This window comes from Lolium rigidum, chromosome 2, assembly GCF_022539505.1.
Source record: "Lolium rigidum isolate FL_2022 chromosome 2, APGP_CSIRO_Lrig_0.1, whole genome shotgun sequence".
NCBI classification, from domain to species: Eukaryota; Viridiplantae; Streptophyta; class Magnoliopsida; order Poales; family Poaceae; genus Lolium; species Lolium rigidum.
Window position 1 is genome coordinate 31,335,619 of NC_061509.1, and position 21,314 is coordinate 31,356,932.

The 21,314-nt window shown below is 42.8% G+C and overlaps 1 protein-coding gene across 1 annotated transcript; it reads left to right on the forward strand.

The window, feature by feature from the left end:
- The first annotated feature begins 1,135 nt into the window (after positions 1–1,135).
- On the forward strand, positions 1,136–4,151 carry LOC124686197 (LRR receptor-like serine/threonine-protein kinase GSO1). The gene has a single exon (XM_047220185.1). It carries the CDS (start codon positions 1,136–1,138, stop codon positions 4,142–4,144), a length of 3,009 nt encoding a protein of 1,002 aa, XP_047076141.1. The 3' UTR covers positions 4,145–4,151.
- Positions 4,152–21,314: the final 17,163 nt, after the last annotated feature.

Here is a 21,314-nt window from a genome sequence, read left to right on the forward strand (position 1 = left end):
GTCTAAAGATTAGGACACTACGCTATTTACAAATATTGCAATGGTGAACTGTTATGACTTGATCACGTTACAAAACTTTATCTTGGGTATGTCCATCATATCATTCATCTAATGATATCCATTGTCAATGATATGTGTCCATAATCTGAAAATCTCGACCAACAGTTGACCTCAATGAACTAGCTTGCGAATACTCACTAGGGACATTGGTTTGTTTACAATACCACGCATGTATTAATTAACGTTTTCGTTAATACAGTTATAGCTTGGCACCAAAGTATTATGAACAAATGAGACATGATAATAATAAATATATCTTATTATTTGCCTCTAGGACACTATCTCCAACATATCCCGAACACAATCATCAATATATAAGTGTTTAGCCAATTTCTAGAAACATCTGTTATTCTCAAACACACCATTTATTTGGAAACAACGGTGGATTTTGTGTACCTGGCCTTTTTAATAGGCCTTGAAATTTTCTTTGTGGAAGAGTACTTGCATGTATTTACAGTACTCTAAACCATGTCTTGATACATGCATACTTTGATAAAGTGAGACACACACTTGTGTACAGAGGAAGTACTACTATAAATATTATCGTTTCATCTCAGCATCGATTGAGAAAATGCAAAATTGTTATGTAAACAATACGTGTGATCAATAAGTCAAGCGTGGGCAGGGGTGTGGTTTTTGTACTATCCTTCGCTCTCCAGTGTACCAGGCACGGCAGGCAAGGCGACTAACCGACGACTTCAGGATTGTACTTATAGCTAGCTGCATTCTCTCTTACACTGACGTATACGTGAAGACCTGTAAGTCCTGAACGTAGCCCCCTGCTGTGATCACGAGTCGTTGCATGCATGGCCTCCACAGATCATTCCACGGAAGAGTGACCCTGATCTTGACCGGTGATCGTCGACGGATGACTAGCTCGCTGCCGCCCGTGGAAGGATAAGCTCTAGGAAAAAAATCGGCGATGGAATGCCACACGCGTAGAAAAATAACAATAAGACTACGTCCGTGTCCAGGTCCTTATAAGCACACCACACCATCACACGTTGTGTTGCACCAGAAAGTAATTGGAATCTGGACTTTCTAGCTGCACCGATCCGTGAGCACCACTACCACCATGCATCAGTCGCCTGCCCTGTTTGTTTTGGTCCTTGTGGCAACAGCAGCAGCGACCTGGAGCAGCTTCTTCCTCGTCGCGTACGCACGGCAGCTCGAACCCGTGCATGCGGCCGGTGAGAGCTGTATAGGGCGCGAGAGGGACGCCTTGCTTATCTTCAAGCAAGGCATCAATGACACCGACGGCTTTCTCAAGTCGTGGCAACCAAGGCGCCAAGATTGCTGCCGGTGGGCAGGCATCACGTGCAGTAACAAAACCGGCCATGTCATCCAGCTCGACCTTGGCGGAACATATTTAATGGGCCAGATAAGTCCTTCCTTGCTATCTCTAGAGCAACTTGAATACCTCAATCTTAAATCGACATCTCTGACTGGGCATAATGGTGGTATTCCCAAGTTCTTGGGTTCCTTCAAGAACCTGAGACATCTCGACCTCTCCGACATGTACTTCACTATGGCGCCTCCACAGCTTGGGAACCTTTCCAAGCTAGAATATCTCGACCTCTCCAATTCCAGGAGGATGTACTATTCAGACATCTCATGGTTGACCCGTCTACCTCTGTTGCTGCATCTTGATATGAGTGAAACTAATCTCAGCTCAATTGCTGACTGGCCTCTTGTGGTGAACATGCTTCCATCATTGCAATACCTCGGTCTTTTTGGCTGCTCACTCCCAAGTGCAAATCAATCCCTCACACACCTAAACCTCACAAATCTTCAACACCTTGGTCTCTCCAATAATAACTTTGGTCATCCAATTGCATCCGCTTGGTTTTGGAATGTAAGAAGCATTACAGAACTTTACCTTTGTCAAACCTCTCTCTATGGTCCATTTCCTGATTCACTAGGAAATATGACGTCCCTCCAAGTGCTATATTTTGGCTGCCATCTGGAATATGTTTACCCAGCCACCACAACCTGTAACGCGGCAACAATGACAGTAGACATGAGAAATCTATGTGATTTGGAATATCTGCGGCTTGATGGAAGTCTCTCATCTGGAAACATTACAAAATTCCTTGAGAATTTGCCACAATGTCCATCGAACAGATTGAAATACTTGAGTATGCAGAGCACCAATATGGTTGGAATTATAGCAGATGGGTTGGGCCAGTTAACTAGCTTAACTAGCCTTGTCCTTTCGTACAATAACATTACAGGTTCCATACCGCTAAGCATAGGCAATTTGTCTCATTTAGAGTATCTTGACTTTTCTAACAACCATCTTACTAGTATACCACAAGAACTGGCGAATTGCACTAGTTTGCAGAATATATATCTATCTAATAACAATCTTGTTGGACCTATACAGCTAGGTATAGGGAGTTCCACTAGATTACAGAGCCTTGACCTTTCTTACAATAGTATTACCAGACTTATACCGCCAGGGATAGGGAGTTACATCAGATTAGAGCACCTTGACCTTTCGTACAACCATCTCACTGGACCTATTGCACCATGGTTGGGGAATTTCACTCGATTATATTACATAACTCTATCTAACAACCTTCTTACTGGAAATATACCACCAGAGTTGGGGAATGCCACTAACTTGGAGTTTATTTCTCTTTCCAACAACCATCTATCTGGACCTATACCACTAGAGATAGCGAGTTGTACTGGACTAGGGTACCTTAGTCTTGCTAATAACCATCTTACCGGACATGTGCCATCCAAGATTGGGATGCTCACTAATTTGGTGGAGCTCGACCTCAACAACAATAACTTAGATGGTGGCATCACGGAGGAACACCTGGCTACTCTGAAAAGCTTAAGGCACATGGATTTATCGAACAATTCTTTCTCAGGACCTCTGCCTTCAGAATATGGAGCTCTAGGATTAATAGAGTTGACTTTATCCTTCAACTACTTCAGTGGTCATATTCCTGAATCTATTTTCTGCAAGTTGAGGAGCCTACTTGTCCTGGATCTATCACACAACCTTCTAGAGGGAGAACTTCCTCGGTGTTCTCAGAAGCTTAACTTGGTTTTCCTCCACTTAAGTAACAATGGATTTTCTGGCAAGTTCCCGTCCGCACTTCAAAACTACACGAGTTTGTCTTTCATGGATCTTTCAAAAAATAATTTATATGGAGAATTGCCATTATGGATTGGCGACCTGGTATACTTGCGCTTTCTGCAGTTAAGTCACAACTTCTTATCTGGAGATATTCCGGTGACTATCACAAATCTTAAGCGCCTTCGTCAACTAAGCTTAGCAGGCAATAGTATGTCTGGTATCATGCCTTGGTCTTTGTCAAATTTAACTTCAATGACTCAGAAACATCCAAGGAGGCCAGGAGTTGACATGTATGTATGGTACACTAGCTATGTAGGTAAATTTAGAGAAGTTTGGCCAGTCGTGATGAAGCGCCAAGAACTTAAGTATGGGCTTGGAGTTTTTGATGTGGTCGGTATTGACCTATCGCTCAATCAGTTGGTCGGTGAAATTCCAGATGGGATAACTTCTCTTAACGGATTGTTGAATTTGAACTTATCTTGTAACCAGCTGAGTGGGGAAATTCCTGCGAAGATTGGGCTGATGAAATCAATTGAATCACTAGACCTGTCAAGGAACAACCTTTCTGGCGGAATCCCTACAAGCTTGTCTGATTTGACATATTTAAGCTTCTTGGACTTGTCATATAACAATCTTGAAGGAAGAATACCACCTGGAAGTCAACTTGACACCTTGTACATGGAGAACCCATCCATATACACTGGCAACATTGGTCTGTGCGGCCACCCTCTTGAAAGGAATTGCTCGGGAGACAATACACTAGAGCATGTGAATCAACATAGAAGGGAGAAGGTTTCTGAGCCAGTGTTGTTCTTTTACTTTGGGCTTGGGTCTCTATTTCTTGTTGGCCTATGGGTCGTGTTTTGCACTCTGCTATTCAAGAAAGCATGGAGAGTTGCCTATTTCCGTCTCTTCGACAAGGTTTACGACAATGCATACGTGTTTGTGGTTGTTACTTTGGGTAGGATGAAAGGGAAGGCCACGAGTTGAGTGGGAAGTTCAATAAAATTATGTAACCCTGATGCTGGTGTCATCGTACTAGTCGGCTGTATGAATAAATGAAGGTGCAAAAATATTTAGCAAATTGTACTAGTATGTGTGTATTTTTTTTATCCGATAGGCGCGTCGTATGAACTTTGTGTAATGCATGCAACTGTTAATATTATTTGTACTAGTGGGTCATGATGAACCCATGTGGTTTCGATTTTTCCAGCTCTGGTTCGTTTTTGATTTTTCCAGCTCTGGTTCGTTTTCTCTTGATGATTTGTAATGTTGACTTAATTGTCTTTTCCGATAGCAGTGCCCAAAACTGACCCAAGAGTCCTCCAGCCACTATAGCAACATTACATGAATAAATTAAAGTGATATTGAGCAGTTTCAACATTGTCACAACAAAAGCATGGGGAGGTCATTGACGCTTTCTCCGAGCTTTCCATCAACAACTTGCACATCATCAATGGCGCCAACATTGCTCTGCTGCCCAAGAAGGAGGGGGCAGTTTCGGTCACGGACTTTCGCCCCATCAGCCTCATTCACATTGTCCCGAAGATCATCTCCAAGACCATGGCCATGAGACTGCAACCCAGAATGAATGCCATCATTTCGCTCAGCCAAAGTGCTTTCATCAAGTCTAGAAGCATCCACGACAACTTCATGTTTGTGAGAAACGCGGCTCGTCGCCTTCATCAAAAGCGCTACCCCGCCTTACTCATCAAGCTCGATATCGCCAAGGCTTTCGACTCCGTGCGGTGGGACTATGTAACATCCCAAATTTTAAAACAAAGAGAAAATGAATTTCCCTATTTCCAAAGTTTGGAACCAACAAAAACTTTAATTAAGTTAGAGGTTGTGCATAGTACTCATGCTTATAGGTTGTGATATTGCCATGATGCTTATGTGAAGTACTCTGGAATGTTCCTAAAACCCTAAACCTTGCTCCCCTTTTTACCATCCAAGATAAAACAAAGAAAAGAAATTAAAATAAATAAAAGAAAGAGCTCATGTAAGCCTATGGCTATTCTTGCAAATAATAAACTATGCCATGTTCTACCTTGTTTAGATGGTTTGAAAAACCTCAACAAACCCAACCTATCACTTACCAACTAAATCAAAGGTTAAACAAAAATAAAATAAAAATATACATAGAGGCATATGTGGCATATAGCCATAATGACAAATCTTGACCTATGCCCGCATATTTTACCCAGATGGTTTGAAACCATTACTAAAACCCAATCTAACCCTAAATGGACCCTAAACCATGCCCAAGTGAATCAAGTGAAACAAAATAGAAGAAAAAGAAAATAAGAATATCACCTCATATGTGCTTATGGCCATTTTTGTAAATCTTTGACCTAGGCCATTTTGAATGGTGTCAATGGTTTGGAAGTGTTACTAAACTAATAAGAATCACTTTTGAATCAAGAAAACCTAAATCAAATCAAAAAGAAAAATCAAAATCAAGTGACATGTGATAATGGTCACATGTGGAAATTTTAACATCTTACCCACTTTGAGCCCCTGTGTTAAGAGATTCTTAAACCAAACTGTCCCAACTCTTTGCACCTCATCCAAGACCTCATCAAGATGAACACTTTTGATGTTGACCACTTTGACTAGTTCCTTTTCTATTACTTATTATAAGGATGCAAAGTGGCAATGTTGAAACAGATTCTAGATTACCCCAAACTTTTAGATTTTTCACAAACCATTTCCAAAATTCAAACCAATGCCACCAATGGATGCCAAACATTATTTAGATCACTCCTATAAATTTATTTGGCCAAAATTCAACACACATGAGACCTTTACATATGATCAAATTGTTTACATAGAAGTACAACCACTATTCCAACCACTATGTACCACCTCACCCTCCTCTCTCTTGTGATCATCTATAGCACATTGTACCCCTAACCACTCTCAATGACCTCACCTAGTCTTGCCATGATCACCATGACCCAAACCATGCCAAGGACATGACATATGTCACATACACTTTGGCATTGATCCAATGTGCTTACTCTACCCCTCCCCAACCTTGCTCACCTTGTCAAACCCACCAGCCTCACCTCACACCAGCAGGCCATGCACTCAGAGAGCAAGAACAATGCACACAAGATCCAATGCCATCACCATGCCGGCCACTTGATCACCACCATGCCACACCTGCCCCCTCTCCTCCTCTCTCTCTCTCACCTTGTCCTGGAAGCTTACCTCATCACCCTGACCCTACTGGCGCACGCCCTGGCCAAGGAGAGCACGCCAACACCCAGAACACGACGTGCCCAAACGTGCCAGGATGCGCCAGAGCATGCATGGACGCGCCCTGGACACGCCAGTACCTTTGCTCGCCCCGTCGCCTCACACCCCCTCTCGCCCTCTCCTTTATACCACGGACCCTCCGTGACACCAGCAACCTCCAGGACATCCTCACTGGCTCGCCCGCGCCCTGTAGACGACGCCATCGTCGGCGACCGTCCGCCACAGTACCCAGGTACACGATGACGACGATGACGCTCATGTGCTCCGTTTTCAGCGCCCTGACGCTCATGTGCTCCGTTTTCAGCGCCCTGACGCTCGTCGTGTCCGCCTCGATGTCGCCTACACGATGCGCCCACTCCCCTGGCCCCGCGTGACCTCTAGCCCCGTCGTCACCATTGACCTGCCCCGCGCCCCTCGGCCACCTCTCGCCGCTATAAAAGGAGGCCGCCTCTGGATGATTTCTTCACAGTATCTTGCTCCCCTCTCCCTTCTGAACCTCCTCGACCACTTCCCCTCTCCGATTACACACTAGCCTGCCGGAATTTGGCCGGAGTCCGCCGCTGCAGTAGCTCGACGAAGCCGACGATCCCGAGCACCCCTGGAGCCGCTGCGACCCTCCTTCGACTTGCCGTCATCGACAACGTCGATTGCCCGCCTCGCCGGACTTGCTGGACGCCGGTGAGCCCTTCATCACAACCCCCATGCCCGCCAGTAGCTAGGGTTCCCTCGCCGTTCGTCGCGAGGACGAGGACGACCCGCCGCCGTGCGATCGTCTTCTAATCCGACAGCTGCTAGCGCGTACCGTTTCGGTAACGTGAAACAGCCACTGACGCGTGGGTCCCTCGCTGTCAGTTGGCCTGCTGCGCGCTAGAGCATAGTTGGGCTGGCCCATTTCGTTTCCCGCCTAGGCCCAAATTTTTGAAATCGATTTAATTCAATTCAACTCAATTCAATACTGGTGTTTTACTAGAATTTGAATAAAACTAAAACTAGCAATCCAAATTGAGTGAATCCAATTTTGCGTGAAAGCTAATGAATAGATCTATCCAATCCCACTGGTCTCAAACCCAAATTCATCGTAGATCATCTGCAACAAAAATGACAAGGCAGGAACTTTTCAATTTTCAAACAATTATTAAAAATCAACCATAAATGATTTTGAGTTGATTCCAACTCTCATAAATCACATTTCATATTGTCTAATTGTTTATGCAAAAATATGGCATGGTTGCTTCATATGATTGATACGTCCATTTTGCATCACTATTTTATATCATAATTTGCTGTTATTCATTGATATATTTCGTATTGGGACACAATACTTATGTTATTTCATCTATTTTGCATGTTTCATGATTATTTGGAGATTGCGCACCGGAGCCAGGATTCTGCTGGAAAAAGCACCGTCAGGATGCAGTATTTCGGAAGATCAGCTCTGGAAGGAATTTATACCAAAAATCCTATTTTTCAAGATGACGAAGGAAGCCAGAAGGAGGGGCCAGGAGGACCCAGGGTGGGCCCACACCCTAGGGCGGCGCGGCCCATGCCCTGGCCGCGCCGCCATGTGGTGTGGGGCCCACAGAGCCCCTTTCGCCTCCTTTTCTTCGCGTACTCCTTCGTCCCGAAAACCTAAGCCACAGAGGAATCCTCACGAAGGGTTACAGCCGCCTCTGCGGGGCGGAGAACACCAGAGAGAAAAGAGCTCTCCGGCGGGCAGGAATCCGCCGGGGAAATTCCCTCCGGGAGGGGGAAATCGACGCCATCGTCATCGTCATCGAGCTGGACATCATCTCCATCACCATCATCATCATCTCCACCATCATCACCGCCGTCTCCACCGCTGGACACCGTCACCGCCGTAGCAATTTGGGTTTGATCTTGATTGTTTGATAGGGGAAACTCTCCCGGTATCGATCTCTACTTGTTGTTGATGCTATTGAGTGAAACCATTGAACCAAGTTTATGTTCAGATTGTTATTCATCATCATACCACCTCTGATCATGTTCCATATGATGTCTCGTGAGTAGTTCGTTTAGTTCTTGAGGACATGGGTGAAGTCTAAATGTTAGTAGTGAATTATGGTTGAGTAATATTCAATGTTATGATATTTAAGTTGTGGTGTTATTCTTCTAGTGGTGTCATGTGAACGTCGACTACATGATACTTCACCATTTATGGGCCTAGGGGAATGCATCTTGTACTCGTTTGCTAATTGCGGGGTTGCCGGAGTGACAGAAACCTAAACCCCCGTTAGTATATCGATGCAGGAGGGATCGCAGGATCTCAGAGTTTAAGGCTGTGGTTAGATTTATCTTAATTACTTTCTTGTAGTTGCGGATGCTTGCAAGGGGTATAATCACAAGTATGTATTAGTCTTAGGAAGGGCGGTACATTAGCATAGGTTCACCCACACAACACTTATCAAAACAATGAAGATTATTTAGCTACATGAAGCGAAAGCACTAGACTAAATTCCCGTGTGTCCTCAAGAACGTTTGGTCATTATAAGTAAACAAACCGGCTCGTCCTTTGTGCTAAAAAGGATTGGGCCACTCGCTGCAATTATTTCTCTCGCACTTTACTTACTCGCACTTTATTCATCTGTTACATCAAAACCCCCCGAATATTTGTTTGTGAGCATTTACAGTGAATCCTTCATCGAAACTACTTGTCAACACCTTCTGCTCCTCGTTGGGATCGACATTCTTACTTATCGAAGATACTACGATACACCCCCTATACTTGTGGGTCATCAATGATCATGTACTAGAATAAATAATGGCTATAGGGCTATTTCTAGACCATTTAAATTATCCCAAAATTATTTATTAAAAAGTATGAGAGGTATCCTCTCATTTAAAATCCTTGTCTCAAGTAATTCAACATGAGGTATTGACCTTGGTCTATATAATCTCATCTTGTATTATTTGGTGATATTAAATTATTACTAAGGTAGTGTTAAATTGCATGAGGTGTAATACCTCATTTAAATCATTTTCTCAAATGATAAATATGAAGTGTTGACCTTGGTCAACATGTGTTCATACCTTATTATTTGAGGAGATTAAATCTTAACAAGATTCAATGAGAGGAAATTATTTCTCCAAAGAACTAAATAGAAACCCTAGTAAATATTTTTAATGAGAGGAAATTATTTTTCTTAAAAAGAACACAAAGACAACCAACATGATAATAAGTTTGTGATGCTAGAATAGCTTGTGTGTACCATTTGTGTGTTTAGTCTAGCCCTTAAGATTTGTTTGGTGATTGTATACTTCGTATCCGTTTATAGACGCTAGTACCGAGGAATACCAGGAGGAGGAGGTCTACTTCGAGGAAGAAGAAGAGAACTTTGATCACTGTACCACTCAAGGCAAGCTATACTCTTGCAAGCTACCCTAATGCAAAGCTCTTCTAGAGCAAGGCCCCATTGCACTTCTATTTTATGTTTAAAGATCAAATCCCAAGTTTTATTCTTGTAAGCTTTTACTTGGATTATCAAAACTTACTTTTATAGTTAACTTTGGTCTAAGTATAGAGTATTACAAGAACATCAAAATTAGCCTAGAGAGCTACAAGTTAGTTAGCACCCCTCACGTCTAGTTGCTAGTGCTAAAACTAAAAGTGACTACTCTAGATGGGAACATGTGAAAACCAATGACTTTGAAAACCTTGGAATGATGAGTCATTCTATTGAAAGATTTTGAAGGTGAATATGACTTGTGAATGACATGGTGAACTTTACAAAACCGATGGTTGGGTTCGGATGCGATACCATTCCAATTTTACAAGTACCCCCACAATACCCGATTATGGGTAGGGCTTAACTGGAAGTTTATGTATTTTAGTATGGGTTCCCTCTAAACAAGCGTCATAGGGGTTATGCCGAAAGCTGCCTCCACAAAAGAAAAGAAATGACGTGAAATAAGGTGAATGTCCGGCCCAAGCCCTGTGCAGTTCCCAGGTTGACTGTTTGTCTTCACTGGGAGGCCAAGCTCATGGGGAGAGGTGCCTATACTAGGGTATGTAAGTAAAAGGTTATGGTTGATGATCCGCATACTGAGTATGAGTATTCAGGGCTATCCCTGACGGATATAATCAAAAGTTGTGGCACAAGTGTACAACCTCTGCAGAGTGTAAACCTATTCGAATAGCCGTGTCCGCGGTTATGGACGGTTGGAAAGGCCATACTGTTCCGTCATCAGAACTTTTCAAAAATGTGACATATGACTGGTGACTTGTGACTTGAACTTGAAAGGTGAATTTGACTTGATCACAACAGAGTTGTGGGAATGACACTAATGTTCCCACTTGAGTTAGTTAGGCAAATAAAGAGTCTTTTACTACTAAGTGCTTATGAACTAAAATTGGCTTTATGCAAATAAACTTAGAGCTTAGCACCCTTTACTTGAAATTGATAATGCTTACCCTAGTATTAGTTTGCGAGTACTTTAAAGTACTCACGGCTGTGTCCCTAGCTATTCAAATGGCCAGACTATGAAGAGGAGCAACAGTATCAGGATGACGGACAGCAAGACGTCTACAATAACTAGGATCGTCTTCTAACGTCAAGCGTTGCCTGTGGACTAGATGGACTACTACTACTTCGCTTCCGCTATGGGTTGTGTTTGTTGATCATTAGATCAACTATTATTGTAAGTGTGGATCATGTGATCCGTTGATGTAAGACTATTATGGTTTGTAATGAATGATGTGCTGTGATATGAACTTATTATGTCTCGCAAAAACAATCTTCCTGGGATTGCGAGGTATGGCATAATAGGCATCTGGACTTAAAAATCCGGGTGTTGACAAGTTGGTATCAGAGCCATTGTTTGACCTTAGGAGACCCTAGTTAGAATGGACGTCTGAAAAACTTAGTTTCAAAAACCTATGAAGTGACTAGTTATGAAAACTTATTCTCACTCTTATCCTTGAGATCTTTGCAAAATAAGAAATCTATGCCCTACTTTTCCTTGTAATTCTACATAAAAATTGGCACACATGATCACTTCTCTAACTTACTCATCCTAATTGCTCACAGATGGAGTACAAATGTGAGTCCTATCAGCTTGGCCACGGAGGAAACCTAATGTTCGAGAAAGATTTGGAGCAACTAGTTGAATATTTAGGACGCCCGTACCCCGAGTTCTTTGGAGTACCACTCAATAATCAGTCGGGAAAACAACCTCAGTGGGTAGTTACTGTAGATCTGAGAGGAAAGCTGGGAGCCCCAATTTGGGAAACCATATGATTTTCTGTAAGGGGAAACACTTGGAAGGAAGGAATAGCCAAAGCCATGCAAGAAGCACTTGCCCGTCTGTGTGGACAAAATGTGAACAAGATCAAGAACACTCGCTTCTTTTACTACCCAAGACCTGACCCCATGGGAAGAACAATAACCATGCCACCGCACCCGGAGATGAACCACTATGTTGCATACCTGGACTTCATGCTGTACAAGACCCGCAAGGAGTTGAACAACGCCCGCGCCTTTCGCCAAGCCCCTTACCCATAAAGATGAAGAAACCACCATCCCGGATGAAGAGTAATATCACTAGAGCACTCTCATAGGTGTGAGTTTGTATCAGATCCCTTGTATCGTAGAACGAATGAATGGTTCTTAAAACCAACGGTGTGTTAGTTTTGAAATGTGTGATGTTTGGTATGAATGAAAAAGTGTTGTTGGTTTTTACCCCCTCAACACTACTCAAGTTTTCAAGTTTTGAACTTTTCAAACTTAAACTAAACAAACCATAGAAATTTCCCTCTTATCTTATCATCTACCTCAATATTCAGATGGCCCCTCCAACCCGCAGCGCCAACCAAGATGCAATGCTGCAGATGCTGCAGATGATGATGGCAGACCGAGAAGTCAAAAGAGCTGAGCGACAAGCCAACCTTGTCGTATTGCAGCAGTTAGCCCAGAACAATCAAGGACATGGACATCAGGATCACCCTGGATCCAAGTTGAAGAATTTCGAAAACACTAACCCTCCCATGTTTAGCAAGACTGAAGAACCCCTAGATGCTGATGATTGGCTCCAAACAATGGAGAACAACCTGGAAGTTGCGGGAGTAGAAGCCACAGAGAAAGTGCTGTTTGCCACCCACTACTTATCAGGACCTGCTAGAGCCTGGTGGACTAGTGCCCGCGCAATAAATGCAGGACAGATGATGACTTGGGAAGACTTCAAACTCAAGTTCAGCAAGTACCATGTGCCCCAGGGTTTGATTAAGAAGATGAGAGACGAGTTCCGGGAAATCAAGCAAGGAAGAATGTCCGTGGTGGAATACCGTGACAGGTTCCTCACTCTGTCTAGGTACGCCCCGGACGAGACCGACACCAACGAGAAGAGGAAAGAAAGATTTCTGAATGGACTGCATGATGAGATGCAAACTGTGTTAGTGAACATTCCGTTTGCTGACCTAGAAGCCCTTGTGGACTCTGCCATCCAGATGGAAGGAAAGCTGCACCAAGCCAACGAGAACCGCAAGTGCCGTATGATCTACCAGAGTGGACCCAGCCATACACAGAAGTACCGCAACAATTCATCTGGAGGATTTGCCCCAAGACACAACAAGCCACCTGCTCAGACGTACCGCCCAAACTACCCCAACAACAATGGAGGACACCCGAAGCCCGGAGGCAACAACAACAACAACAACCACCCCAATGGTAACAACAACAACCCCAATACTGCCCCAAGGACTGGAAGCAACGCGGTCCCCGTCACCCCAAAGGACAAGTCCACAATAACTTGTTATGAATGTGGAACTGTGGGTCATTACTCCAATGAATGCCCCAAGAAGCTTGCCAAGACTGCCCCCAATACTGCTACACCTGCCCAGCAACAGCGCCGATTTGCAGCTAGAAGGAACCCGAACAACCGCAACGGCCGTCTCTACCACATGAGTGCCTCAGAAGCCCAGGAAGCACCCAATGCCATGCCAAGTATGTCTCCTGTTAACCCATCTGCCCAATCTCTCTTAGGAACCTAACTTTTCTTAAATCTCGGGACGAGATTTGTTTAAGGGGGAAGGGTTTGTAACATCCCAAATTTTAAAACAAAGAGAAAATGAATTTCCCTATTTCCAAAATTTGGAACCAACAAAAACTTTAATTAAGTTAGAGGTTGTGCATAGTACTCATGCTTATAGGTTGTGATATTGCCATGATGCTTATGTGAAGTACTCGGAATGTTCCTAAAACCCTAAACCTTGCTCCCCTTTTTACCATCCAAGATAAAACAAAGAAAAGAAATTAAAATAAATAAAAGAAAGAGCTCATGTAAGCCTATGGCTATTCTTGCAAATAATAAACTATGCCATGTTCTACCTTGTTTAGATGGTTTGAAAAACCTCAACAAACCCAACCTATCACTTACCAACTAAATCAAAGGTTAAACAAAAATAAAATAAAAATATACATAGAGGCATATGTGGCATATAGCCATAATGACAAATCTTGACCTATGCCCGCATATTTTACCCAAATGGTTTGAAACCATTACTAAAACCCAATCTAACCCTAAATGGACCCTAAACCATGCCCAAGTGAATCAAGTGAAACAAAATAGAAGAAAAAGAAAATAAGAATATCACCTCATATGTGCTTATGGCCATTTTTGTAAATCTTTGACCTAGGCCATTTTGAATGGTGTCAATGGTTTGGAAGTGTTACTAAACTAATAAGAATCACTTTTGAATCAAGAAAACCCAAATCAAATCAAAAAGAAAAATCAAAATCAAGTGACATGTGATAATGGTCACATGTGGAAATTTTAACATCTTACCCACTTTGAGCCCCTGTATTAAGAGATTCTTAAACCAAACTCTCCCAACTCTTTGCACCTCATCCAAGACCTCATCAAGATGAACACTTTTGATGTTGACCACTTTGACTAGTTCCTTTTCTATTACTTATTATAAGGATGCAAAGTGGCAATGTTGAAACAGATTCTAGATTACCCCAAACTTTTAGATTTTTCACAAACCATTTCCAAAATTCAAACCAATGCCACCAATGGATGCCAAACATTATTTAGATCACTCCTATAAAGTTATTTGGCCAAAATTCAACACACATGAGACCTTTGCATATGATCAAATTGTTTACATAGAAGTACAACCACTATTCCAACCACTATGTACCACCTCACCCTCCTCTCTCTTGTGATCATCTATAGTACATTGTACCCCTAACCACTCTCAATGACCTCACCTAGTCTTGCCATGATCACCATGACCCAAACCATGCCAAGGACATGACATATGTCACATACACTTTGGCATTGATCCAATGTGCTTACTCTACCCCTCCCCAACCTTGCTCACCTTGTCAAACCCACCAGCCTCACCTCACACCAGCAGGCCATGCACTCAGAGAGCAAGAACAATGCACACAAGATCCAATGCCATCACCATGCCGGCCACTTGATCACCACCATGCCACACCTGCCCCCTCTCCTCCTCTCTCTCTCTCACCTTGTCCTGGAAGCTTACCTCATCACCCTGACCCTACTAGCGCACGCCCTGGCCAAGGAGAGCACGCCAACACCCAGAACACGACGTGCCCAAACGTGCCAGGATGCGCCAGAGCATGCATGGACGCGCCCTGGACACGCCAGTACCTTTGCTCGCCCCGTCGCCTCACACCCCCTCTCGCCCTCTCCTTTATACCACGGACCCTCCGTGACACCAGCAACCTCCAGGACATCCTCACTGGCTCGCCCGCGCCCTGTAGACGATGCCATCGTCGGCGACCGTCCGCCACAGTACCCAGGTACACGATGACGATGACGACGCTCCTGTGCTCCGTTTTCAACGCCCTGACGCTCGTCGTGTCCGCCTCGATGTCGCCTACACGATGCGCCCACTCCCCTGGCCCCGCGTGACCTCTAGCCCCGTCGTCACCATTGACCTGCCCCGCGCCCCTTGGCCACCTCTCGCCGCTATAAAAGGAGGCCGCCTCTGGATGATTTCTTCACACTATCTTGCTCCCCTCTCCCTTCTGAACCTCCTCGACCACTTCCCCTCTCCGATTACACACTAGCCCGCCGGAATTTGGCCGGAGTCCGCCGCTGCAGTAGCTCGACGAAGCCGACGATCCCGAGCACCCCTGGAGCCGCTGCGACCCTCCTTCGACTCGCCGTCATCGACAACGTCGATTGCCCGCCTCGCCGGACTTGCTGGACGCCGGTGAGCCCTTCATCGCAACCCCCATGCCCGCCAGTAGCTAGGGTTCCCTCGCCGTTCGTCGCGAGGACGAGGATGACCCGCCGCCGTGCGATCGTCTTCTAATCCGACGGCTGCTAGCGCGTACCGTTTCGGTAACGTGAAACAGCCACTGGCGCGTGGGTCCCTCGCTGTCAGTTGGCCTGCTGCGCGCCAGAGCGTAGTTGGGCTGGCCCATTTCGTTTCCCGCCTAGGCCCAAATTTTTGAAATCGATTTAATTCAATTCAACTCAATTCAATACTGGTGTTTTACTAGAATTTGAATAAAACTAAAACTAGCAATCCAAATTGAGTGAATCCAATTTTGGGTGAAAGCTAATGAATAGATCTATCCAATCCCACTGGTCTCAAACCCAAATTCATCGTAGATCATCTGCAACAAAAATGACAAGGCAGGAACTTTTCAATTTTCAAACAATTATTAAAAATCAAAAATAATTGATTTTGAGTTGATTCCAACTCTCATAAATCACATTTCATATTGTCTAATTGTTTATGCAAAAATATGGCATGGTTGCTTCATATGATCATGGACTAGAATAAATAATGGCTATAGGGCTATTTCTAGACCATTTAAATTATCCCAAAATTATTTATTAAAAAGTATGAGAGGTATCCTCTCATTTAAAATCCTTGTCTCAAGTAATTCAACATGAGGTATTGACCTTGGTCTATATAATCTCATCTTGTATTATTTGGTGATATTAAATTATTACTAAGGTAGTGTTAAATTGCATGAGGTGTAATACCTCATTTAAATCATTTTCTCAAATGATAAATATGAAGTGTTGACCTTGGTCAACATGTGTTCAGACCTTATTATTTGAGGAGATTAAATCTTAACAAGATTCAATGAGAGGAAATTATTTCTCCAAAGAACTAAATAGAAACCCTAGTAAATATTTTTAATGAGAGGAAATTATTTTTCTTAAAAAGAACACAAAGACAACCAACATGATAATAAGGTTGTGATGTGATGTCTACGCCCCCTCCTTTTCCTGTAGACAGTGTTGGGCCTCCAAGAGCAGAGGTTTGTAGAACAGCAGCAAGTTTCCCTTAAGTGGATCACCCAAGGTTTATCGAACTCAGGGAGGAAGAGGTCAAAGATATCTCTCTCATGCAACCCTGCAACCACAAAGCAAGAAGTCTCTTGTGTCCCCAACACACCAAATAGGTGTACTAGTTCGGCGAAGAGATAGTGAAATACAGGTGGTATGAATAAGTAGCAACGGTGCCAGAAAATAGCTTGTCTGGCGTGTAGTTGATGGTGGTAGTATTGCAGCGATGAGTAACGCAGTAAAACGAGTAAACAAGCAGCGATAGCGATATTTAGGAACAAGGCCTAGGGATTAGACTTTCGCTAGTGGACACTCTCAACATTGATCACATAACGGAATAGATAAATGCATACTCTACACTCTTGTTGGATGATGAACACATTGCGTAGGATTACACGAACCCTCAATGCCGGAGTTAACAAGCTCCACAATTCAATGTTCATATTTAAATAACCTTAGAGTGCATGAAAGATCAATTCGACTAAACCAAGTACTAGCATAGCATGCACACTCGTCACCTTCATGCTATGTAGGAGGAATAATACACATCAATACTATCATAGCAATAATTAACTTCATAATCTACAAGAGATCATAATCATAGCATAAACCAAGTACTAACACGGATGCACACACTTGTCACCATTACACCGTGCGGGAGGAATAAAACTACTTTAATAACATTGCTAGAGTAGCACATAGATAAATTGTGATACAAAATACATTGCAATCATAAAGAGATATAAATAAGCACTTCACTATGCTCTTCATAACGAGTGAATAAGTATTCGTGAAATATAGCCTAAGAGACCCACACGGTGCACACACTGTCACCTTTACACACGTGGGACAAGGAGTCTCCGGAGATCACATGAGTAAAATTCACTTGACTAGCATAATGACATCTAGATTACAAGCATCATCATATGAATCTCAATCATGTAAGGCAGCTCATGAGATTATTGTATTGAAGTACATAGGAGAGAGATGAACCACATAGCTACCGGTACAGCCCCGAGCCTCGATGGAGAACTACTCCCTCCTCATGGGAGCGACGGCGGTGATGAAGATGGCGGTGGAGATGGCAGCGGTGTCGATGGAGAAGCCTTCGGGGCACTTCCCCATTCCGGCGGCGTGCGGGAACGAGACTCCTGTCCCCCGGATCTTGGCTTCGCGATGGCGGCGGCTCCGGAAGGTTTACGTGGGTTTCGTCGTTCGTCATAGGGTTTTCGCGACGGAGGCTTTAAATAGGCGGAAGGGCAGCCTCGGAGGGGGCTCGGGGCCACCACACCATAGGGCGGCGCGGCCCCCCTCCGGCCGCGCCGGGGTGTGGTGTGGGGCCCCCGGGGCTTCCCTCCGGCGGCTCTCGGGTGTTCCGGATGGTTCCGGGAAAAATAGGAACCCGGGTCTTGATTTCGTCCGATTCCGAGAATATTTCCTTACTAGGATTTACGAAACCAAAAACAGCGAAAACGAGAAGCGGCACTTCGGCATCTTGTTAATAGGTTAGTTCCGGAAAACGCATAAATATGACATAAAGTATGTATAAAACATGTAGATAACATCAATAATGTGGCATGGAACATAAGAAATTATCGATACGTCGGAGACGTATCGGCATCCCTAAGCTTAGTTACGCTCGTCCCGAGCGGGTAAAACGATAACAAAGATAATTTCTGAAGTGACATGCCATCATAAACTTGATCATATTGTAAACATATGTAATGAATGCAGCGATCAAAACAATGGTAATGACATGAGTAAACAAGCTGAATCATAAAGCAATGACTTTTCATGAATAGTACTTTCAAGACGAGGCATCAATAAGTCTTGCATAAGAGTTAACTCATAAAGCAATAATTTAAAGTATAGACATTGAAGCAACACAATGGAAGATTAAGTTTCAGCGGTTGCTTTCAACTTGTAACATGTATATCTCATGGATAATTGTCAACATAGAGTAATATAACAAATGCAATATGCAAGTATGTAAGAATCAATGCACAGTTCACACAAGTGTTTGCTTCTTGAGGTGGAGAGAGATAGGTGAACTGACTCAACATAAAAGTAAAAAAGAAAGGTCCTTCAAAGAGGAAAGCATTGATTGCTATATTTGTGCTAGAGCTTTGGTTTTGAAAACATAAAGAGGGCATAAAAGTAAAATTTTGAGAGGTGTTTGTTGTTGTCAACGAATGGTAGTGGGCACTCTAACTACCTCATCAACCAGACTTTCAAGAGCGGCTCCCATGAAGGACGTTATCTCTACCGGCAAGGTAGATCATCCCTCTTCTCTTTTGTTTACACATGTACTTTAGTTTAGTTTTTCTTTATTTATGGATGACACTCCTCCCAACCTTTTGCTTACACAAGCCATGGCTAACCGAATCCTCGGGTGCCTTCCAACATTCACATACCATGGAGGAGTGTCTATTTGCAAAATTAAGTTGCTTACTTGATGAATCAGAGCAAAACATGTGAAGAGAATTATTAATGAAAGTTAATTAATTGGGACTGGGAACCCCATTGCCAGCTCTTTTTGCAAAATTATTGGATAAGCGGATGTGCCACTAGTCCATTGTGAAAGTCTGTCAAAAGTAAATGACAAGATCGAAAGATAAAACACCACATACTTCCTCATGAGCTATAAAACATTGACACAAATAAGAGGTGATAAATTTTGAATTATTTAAAGGTAGCACTCAAGCAATTTACTTTGGAATGGCGGAGAAATACCATGTAGTAGGTAGGTATGGTGGACACAAATGGCATAGTGGTTGGCTCAAGGATTTTGGATGCATGAGAAGTATTCCCTCTCGATACAAGATTTAGGCTAGCAAAGTTATTTGAAACAAACACAAGGATGAACCGGTGCAGCAAAACTCACATAAAAGACATATTGTAAACATTATAAGACTCTACACCGTCTTCCTTGTTGTTCAAACTCAATACTAGAAATTATCTAGACCTTAGAGAGACCAATTATGCAAACCAAATTTTAGCAAGCTCTATGTATTTCTTCATTAATAGGTGCAAAGTATATGATGCAAGAGCTTAAACATGAGCACAACAATTGCCAAGTATCACATTATCCAAGATATTATAGCAAATACTACATGTATCATTTTCCAATTCCAACCATATAACAATTTAACGAAGCGGTTTCAACCTTCGCCATGAACATTAAAAGCTAAGAACACATGTGTTCATATGAACCAGCGGAGCGTGTCTCTCTCCCACACAAGCATGTATTTATTCAGAGAATGAAAATCAAAACAAAAATAAAAGCACACAGACGCTCCAAGTAAAGTACATAAGATGTGACCGAATAAAAATATAGTTTCAAGAGAAGGAACCTGATAGTTTTGTCGATGAAGAAGGGGATGCCTTGGGCATCCCCAAGCTTAGACGCTTGAGTCTTCTTGAAATATGCAGGGATGAACCACGGGGGCATCCCCAAGCTTAGACTCTTCACTCTTCTTGATCATAGTATATCATCCTCCTCTCTTGACCCTTGAAAACTTCCTCCACACCAAACTCGAAACAAACTCATTAGAGGGTTAGTGCATAATCAAAATTCACATGTTCAGAGGTGACACAATCATTCTTAACACTTCTGGACATTGCCCAAAGCTACTTGGAAGGTAATGGAACAAGGAAATCCATCCAACACAGCAAAAGAGGCAATGCGAAATAAAAGGCAGAATCTGTCAAAACAGAACAGTCCGTAAAGACGAATTTTAAAATGGCAACAGACTTGCTCAGATGAAAATGCTCAAATTGAATGAAAGTTGCGTACATATCTGAGGATCACTCACGTAAATTGGCATAATTTTCTGAGTTACCTACAGATAATTAGGCCCAGATTCGTGACAGCAAAGAAATCTGTTTCTGCGCAGTAATCCAAATCTAGTATTCACTTTACTATCAAAGACTTTACTTGGCACAACAAAACACAAAACTAAGATAAGGAGAGGTTGCTACAGTAGTAAACAACTTCCAAGACACAAATATAAAACAAAGTACTGTAGCAAAATAACACATGGGTTATCTCCCAAGAAGTTCTTTCTTTATAGCCATTAAGATGGGCTCAGCGGTTTTAATGATGCACTCGCAAGAGATAGTAGTTGAAGCAAAAGAGAGCATCAAGAGGCAAATTCAAAACAAATTTAAGTCTAACATGCTTCCTATGCATAGGAATCTTGTAAATAAACAAGTTCATGAAGAGCAAAGTAGCAAGCATAGGAAGATAAAACCAGTGTAACTTCAAAAATTTCAGCATATAGAGAGGTGTTTTAGTAACATGAAAATTTCTACAACCATATTTTCCTCTCTCATAATAATTTTCAGAGGCATCATGAACAAACTCAACAATATAACTATCACATAAAGCATTCTTATCATGAATCTTATGCATAAAATTATTACTCTCCACATAGGCATAATCAATTTTATTAGTTGTAGTGGGAGCAAATTCAACAAAGTAGCTATCATTATTATTCTCATCATCAAATATAGGAGGCATATTGTAATCATAATCAAATTTATCCTCCATAACAGGTGGTAACAAAAGACTACTATCATTATAATCATCATAAATAGG